Genomic DNA, 7,233 nt, shown 5'->3' with positions numbered 1-7,233 from the left:
GTCATTTAACCCAATCCAAACCCTCATGCATTATTCTCAATTCCTTATTTTTCTCAATTCTTTACATGTACATTTAAGCACACCGTTTACATTCTTTATTCCCCCACCACCATTTTTTAGACCCATTATCTTTATATTTTGCTTATAGGAAACCCCATCAAAACATTGGTTTCACATGTTGTGATCCATTCGTCAATCACCGATTCCAGCATCCTTTTCTTCTTGAAGATCAACATTAGATGTATATACATGAAAGCAAGTGCTTCTCTGAGCTTATCTCCAGTTCTGAAGTGAAGGCTTCCTTCCTCTTGCTGAAACGCTTTTCTGTGGATTTTCAAATCTTTTAACATATTATGTTAATTAATTCAAGATTTTTAAATTGCCACTATTATCTGTTTTCATGTTCATTATTTTGATACTTGTTCCCTTTTTTAACAGAAAAATTAGGGATAAAACATTAGATGACTTCATATTGTTCATACTTTTAACCACCTATTTGTATGCAAAGATGTCAAAGTTTTCCATTTTGATGGAATTTATACAAATCAATATAAATGTTTACACAACAGAATAACAATTTTCAACAGAAATGTCAGGGTTTGGGGTTAATCTCAAAAATATATTTCAAGGTCACTGTTAGTTATATGATTGGAACAAAATGAATGATTTTTTAAACAAATGAGCTTTCAATCATTGGTTATCTTCTTGGCATGCCACGCCCAGATTGTCCATTCATTGGTCTGATTCCATGTGGGGGTCCGCCCCCTCTGTTATGCTGTGGGTTCATTAACCTTGGATCATGTGGAGCCATTCTTGGATCTTGTGGTCTGGTGTTCTGGAAATTCATTCCACCTAAATAGCAATAGATGTTTAATCTTAAAAATAAGTCACATTTATTCTTAAACAGATAGTCTTTCATGACATTACAAAAGCAAAAGTAGCAAGATTTCAAATTTAACCTTAAGTTTGAACTCCTGGTATTTCAAGACAATTATACAATTTTACAAAATAATAATAAATCAAACATTAAGAAATTAGCCTGAATCATATTTACTAAATCAGGGACAAAAACTGCAATGTGGGAAGATTGAAATGAAGCAGATTAGAATTTCAACAACAGATGTTAGAGGAAAAGTTAAAAGGCTTTCAAGGTCAATTAGGCCCTTTCAGAAAGCTTGAAGTAAAAATCAGTGAAATTGTAAGATACTATGTCTTTGTTTGATTGAAATACATGGTCAAGTATATTAAGTGCTTATTACAATTATAAATATAAAATGTGAAAAGTGCTTATTACGAGTTGCAGATCATTGTCTAAGGAAACAAACTTTAAGGACAGAATATTTTGGGACCAAAACAGATGAAAGTTCTCACTATACTATTTCACATTATCCATAATAAAAAAGGTTTGTTTAACCAGACCTGGAGGTGTTCCCATTAACGGAGGTCTATTACTAGTTTGTATATTAGGAGTCTGTGGTGAATTTCCCTGTTGGTTTTTAGCATCACTGCCCTCTGTTGGTGATTTTCTTTGGGTTGGTGGTTCATTCTGTAAAATGTATTATTAAATATGGTAAAAAGAGACAAACATAAATAAAAAAACAATTATCTACTATCTTTTGACTATTGGTTTCAATGATTGAGTATAATACATGTAGAGTTTGTAGACCGATGGGTTAACCAATAACCTAAAATGTTTTCTTGTTGTTTTTTCTATGGTCGGGTTGTTGTCTCTTTGATAAATTCCCCATTTCCATTCTCAATTTTATTATTGAAAGTAGATACAGAAAAATAAGATATTTTATACATATTCAAATATTTCAGATATATATTAGATTTAGTGTTGACAATTTTCATTCCCGCCCCTTTACATTTTATGGACTTTTTTGGTCTCCCCTGTTAGGAGTCTAAAGCCTTAAAAGGCATTTTTGATTGAGCAATATCAAACTCCAAATCATAATGATTTTCAAATATAGTCCTCATATAGAATAATTTACAAAAAATTCTACCAGGAGGCCATTCAGCTGCCAGACAGATGCATATTTTGGTGGGGCAGTGCAAATATTACAAAACATCTTCAATTACAATTTAAAAATGCATAGGTAAGACAGACCATTCAATATAAACTGAGAGACAAAATTTGTTTTTACAATCATTATCTTGAATCAATCAGAAGAGACTAATAAAATTTCCAGCAAATTATAATAACCTCTCCATTGCTTTGTTACAAATCTTTAATTTGAGACCATTGATTTTAGTCAAAGGGAGATAATACATATAATCAAAATCAATATCCTGATTCCATTAGAGGAGAAATATATAATTTATATGGTTAGAAATTTGATTTTTCTGTTTATAGGTGATGCTATTTTTAAAATGTTTATTGTTTGATTACAATATGATAAACGCTCTGACATTATTTCAACTGCAGCTAATACTTTAGATTAAATAGTGCGTAGAAAAGCTGTACTTTCCAAGACCATTTGATAATTAAAAAAGAACTGTTTGCAGGACTTGTTGTACAGCCATCTTATTTATAACGAAAACCTAAACTAAAAAAAAAACCAGATTGATTGTAGATCATTAAAGTCGCTGTTTAATTGAGGCAAGACTTTCAAAAACATTTTAACTTGCTGTTGGCCTAACCAAACCCAGAATAGAATTGGTGCTACCATGAAGGTACATTGTAGATACTATTCACAACATTCCTACACATGGAGTGATTAACAGCCTGATATATTGTACAGAAACTTGTTAAACATGTATGTTAGATGTTGTTGGGTTAATCTCATTGACAAACTACCTATATCATTTTTTACAAAATCTATCAAAAAAGATTTTTTAGGGTGCATTTTATAAAATCCTTACCTTTACTAAATCGGGATTAGGATCACTCATATTTGGTAGTTCAGTGAACTGCAAACAAAATCTGAAATGATAATTATATATTATCAACATAGTATTAATATATCGCTAAATTTTTACGTCTTTCACAATTTTCAATATTTTTTATAGACATGATAGATATAAATTTCTGGGAGGCATCCATTTTTCAGAATCTACATGTCCTTTACTGCTTCATTGTTTTATTTGTTTTCAGCATGAAGAAGCCTTTAAAAAATGAACCATCAGACAGTAAGGCCAAATAAAACACAAGTGTTTCCCATTTCCCTACCATAGGGGGAAAAATTTGGTTGATTATATAGGGAATCACTGAAGCATGACTGGAGAGGCTTAGGTCAGTCAGAGGGCCCCCCTTAGGAAAAGTTCTGGATCCACCATTGCCTACCTACAGTACCTACCCTATATTAAAGTTTAGAAATAGTCTACCTAAAGTTTTTTTGAGATTTTTCAATAAGCACTGTTATGAGTCAGAATTTTTCTCCACTAGATTCGATGAAAAAAAATTGTCTCGATAAATTTCTATCATATTTTTTCAAAGATTTAATAGGAAACACCCATTTTATTTTATTTGGCCTAAATAACAATCACTTAATAAATAATCTTACTCTCCAATTTTTGTTATTTCACCAATTTTCCCAGTGTACAATGTTAAACAATTTTTCCATACATTGGAATATCTGAAATAAAACAAGATTTCATTTTATTTCAAGAAATGAGACAGTTACATGCAAACCAATTTTTGCAAGTTGCTACATGTGCTAGTCTGTAGTATTCAGAAATATGTAAATAAATACACAATCATTTACACTAAATATGCTGAAGGGAAATGAAGGGGGTCACTTACAGAAAATTGTGACTGCATTTTTTAATTGAATAATTACTGTTCTGTGAATGACTCAATAGATTGGTGTTTTAACCCTACATTCAGCACTATTTTGCTTTTTTATTGATAAATCAAGTATGAGTGCTTGGAAAGAACCAAAAATCTGCAAATGATTGAAATATTTCAAGGAAAGTTTAAAGACCAACACAATTTTCATATGAAGCAAAGTATATCTTCCCTTTAGCATTGTTATTTAAGTAAGTTTTGAAATTATCTCCCATTTGCAATTTAAAATTTCTTTTATACATGTAGCATGTTTATATTTTTGAAGGCCAACATAATTTGCATAACATTAACAATTGAATGTCTGTCACAGTGTGTAATATTAAATACAAATTACAATACCCCTTAGTAAGTTTACAAATATCTCCAGTTTGTAGCAGATCACCAGCTTCGTCCCAGATAGATATGTTGATAGAACCAGACTTATCTGCTACTTTTACTGAACGGACATCATGCCCATCTTTAGTTCTTGTGGGTTTACCTAAAATAAGAAAATCAATTAAACTAAAAAATCTTGAAACTGTTCAATGAGGGGGGGGGACAGGAGTAAGGGAGACAGGGAGAAAGCCAAAGGGGGTAGGAGAAAGGAGAGGAAGGCTGGGAGAAAGGAGAAAAAGTTGGAGAAAAAAATAAAATATGAAAAAATAAAATATCTCTTTTTTCAGGAAATTAAAAAAAATAAAATAAGGAGAAGAGGGGTAGGAGAAAGGAGAAGAGGGGTGGGAGAAGGGAGAAGGGTACCCCCTGTCCTCCCCCTCTTCAATGGTGTACACAAAAATTCGTTGTACATGCATTTTTTTTTCTTTGTACCAAATGAAAATATGACTTTTCGGAATGACCATTAAACTTAAAGAGGGAAGGATTTGTTTATTTTATGAAAAAAATATTCCACAGGGGCAGATCCAGCCATTTAAAAAAGGGGGAGGGGGGAGTGTTCCAACAATATGTCCCCATTGAAATGCATTAATTGTCCAAAAAAAAGGGGGGTCCCTTACCTTATAATTTTAGTGTTAGATTTTGAAAAATATGTTTTTTTTAAAAAGCATCACTCAACTGCTTTTTAGTCTTTTAAGATCTCTTAATTATACTTTATAGCCTACACTTACATTGCAGTAAAGATTTTTTTCATTAAGCACTGTGAAAGCAGTGGTGGATCCATAACTTTTTGTAACAGGGGGGCCACTGACTGACCTAAGGGGTCTGCTCCAGTCATGCTTCAGTGATTCCCTATGTAATCAACCAAATTTTTTCCACAAAAGGGAGAGGCCCAGGACCCCCAAGTCCCCCTTGGATCTGCCTATGGAAAGTCAGAATGTTGCTCCCATAGACTCTATGTAAAAATATTAGAGTAAAAAATGTCCCTACCCTAACTTTTTATTTTATTTTGACATGAACCACACCAGCAAATGACCAGAGACATATAAATTAGGAAACAATTTAATTTTGATTTGCAAAATGTATTAATAATTTAACATTAATAACTGTATATCCCACGTGTATTTACCCATTTTTTTTTTAAATTAACTTATGAATTTTATCAACTTTTTTAATATATGGTTTAAATATTAAAATATTGAATTTTAAAAAGTTTAAACATCAAGGGGTGATTTTCATGAAAAAGCAGATTTGCATTCCTCAGATATATGCTTTAATTTTTTAATTAATTGCTCAAAAAACAATTACTCTATCTTTTAAATTATGAAATGATTTTATGGTAATTTAATTCTATTTCCCCTTTCAAGCACCCCAAATTTTTCCATCAATGAATGGTTGACCCCTGACCTCTAAATACCGGAAAAGTCCTCGTTACTCTGAAAATTAAGGAATAAAGATCATACATTACCTATTTCCAACACTATAAACATTACGTTTATGTTCTTCTGTGACGGTCGGACTTCTTTGATCGGCATATACGAGGGTTCCGTCATTTTTCTACCAGAAAAGCAAAGACAAAGTGGGGATCCAATTAGGTTCAGAAATTCTTCGTCAACTGCTCCTCAATATGTTGTCGTTCATAGTTGTTGTAAAATCTACGAGTATTTGAAAAGTTTCGTTTGTCTGAATTGACCTCAGCAAAATTTAGGTAATATGACTCGAGTAGCTTGAAACTTTGTCGTAATTTTTATCTTTTTCTCGATTGTCTCCCTTAAATCTTTTGTTGTCGAGATCGGTATTTTAAAATATTAAAGTTCTAGATCAGTTGACACGATTTTTGATATCTAATGTCGACTTTCAGTAATAATTATTGTTCTTGTATATAAAGTAGCCGGTTTGTGTCAAAAGGTTATCAAATAAGTTAAGGAGAGGCGTTCGCGTCCGACTACCGCACGTTGCAAAATTATAATGATCCGGGCACTTCTATCAGGAAAAATAACCCAAGTTGCCGCGAAATTTAAAAAAAATGTACATAATATAAAATCAAATGTTTGGTTTTTTTTTAATTTTTTTTAATTTGCCCGACAAGACAACAGAGACATGATCAGTGCCGTCTATTGAATTTAGAAAAAAACCGTTACAAAACGGCAAACTGATTAGAATTAATAATAGAGGGTGATAAAGTGGGGTACTGAACACGGAAACACATGAAATAAAAATCGCAAAAACGTAGCACGAAAAATAAAAATCGGGAAAAACGAAGCAAGAGAAATAAAATCGTAAATATCAAGAAAAAAAGTACCAACAGTATTTACTCAGCCGTTCTTGGAGATCATGTAAACGGACATAAAAACCTTGTGCATACCTGCCAACTTTTTAAAATGCCCAAGGGGTTTTTGCATGCAAGATGGCTGACATAGTTCTAAAAAACTTTCAAGGGGGCCTGCAAAAACATTTTATTGTTGTTTTTTGGTTTCTCCATACTTTTATAAGCCTAATGTCATTGTAAAATCAATTGTTTTATTAAAATTGTGGACAAAATTGCTCTTTCTTAATATCAATTTGGGAGCCTCCATGGGGGAAACCCCCAGCAAATAGTGACAGTTGGCAGGTCTGCTTGTGGTCACCTTTTAGCGTATGCTACTTGCATCTGATTTGAAAAAATATTATTATGATGGACTTTATTGCATACAATAGAAAGTAGAATGGCACAATATACATCAATTTCTATTATATTAAACAAGTTTCAAAAGGTACTATAACTCACTGACTTTGAGTTAGTTCCAATTTACTGTTTAATCAAATGCGGAACAATGCAAGAACGAGAAATTAAGAGCACCGACACGAAACACGGAAAATAAATAAGGGGAAATACGAAGCACGCACATCGAACCAAACACGAGAAAACGAGAAATAAAACACGAAAACACGAAAACACGTGAAATAAAAAGGCCGAAAACGTTGCACGAAAATAAACCTTTACCACCCTCATAATAGCGGGGGAGGGGGGGGGGGTAACTTCCTAAAATGGTGTATACCGGGATGTGCAAAAAATATGGGTCATAATTTTG

General features: G+C 32.5%; 1 protein-coding gene across 1 annotated transcript; it reads right to left on the bottom strand.

Annotated features, from left to right (window-relative positions):
* Positions 1-293: 293 nt before the first annotated feature.
* LOC134699738 (SOSS complex subunit B2-like) lies at positions 294-6,140 on the bottom strand. The gene is made up of 6 exons (XM_063561166.1): positions 5,631-6,140; positions 4,130-4,268; positions 3,507-3,578; positions 2,866-2,926; positions 1,420-1,546; positions 294-852 (listed from the first exon to the last, which is right to left on the bottom strand). Exons 1-6 carry the CDS (start codon positions 5,713-5,715, stop codon positions 698-700), a joined length of 639 nt encoding a protein of 212 aa, XP_063417236.1. The 5' UTR covers positions 5,716-6,140; the 3' UTR covers positions 294-697.
* Positions 6,141-7,233: the final 1,093 nt, after the last annotated feature.

Source organism: Mytilus trossulus, unplaced genomic scaffold (genome assembly GCF_036588685.1).
Source record: "Mytilus trossulus isolate FHL-02 unplaced genomic scaffold, PNRI_Mtr1.1.1.hap1 h1tg000085l___fragment_1__unscaffolded, whole genome shotgun sequence".
In the NCBI taxonomy this organism is placed as follows: domain Eukaryota; kingdom Metazoa; phylum Mollusca; class Bivalvia; order Mytilida; family Mytilidae; genus Mytilus; species Mytilus trossulus.
Note: the sequence above shows the minus strand (reverse complement) of the source record. Positions and strands in the feature narration are given on the sequence as shown.

Excerpts from the sequence above, each read along its gene's own strand:
- LOC134699738 (XM_063561166.1), bottom strand. The coding sequence starts at position 5,715 with ATGACGGAACCCTCGTATATGCCGATCAAAGAAGTCCGACCGTCACAG. Across the intron at positions 3,579-4,129 it reads ATTTGTAAACTTACTAAGGG|ATATTCCAATGTATGGAAAA; the intron begins GTATTGTAATTT and ends GTTTTATTTCAG. Across the intron at positions 2,927-3,506 it reads GAAATAACAAAAATTGGAGA|ATTTTGTTTGCAGTTCACTG; the intron begins GTAAGATTATTT and ends TTATCATTTCAG.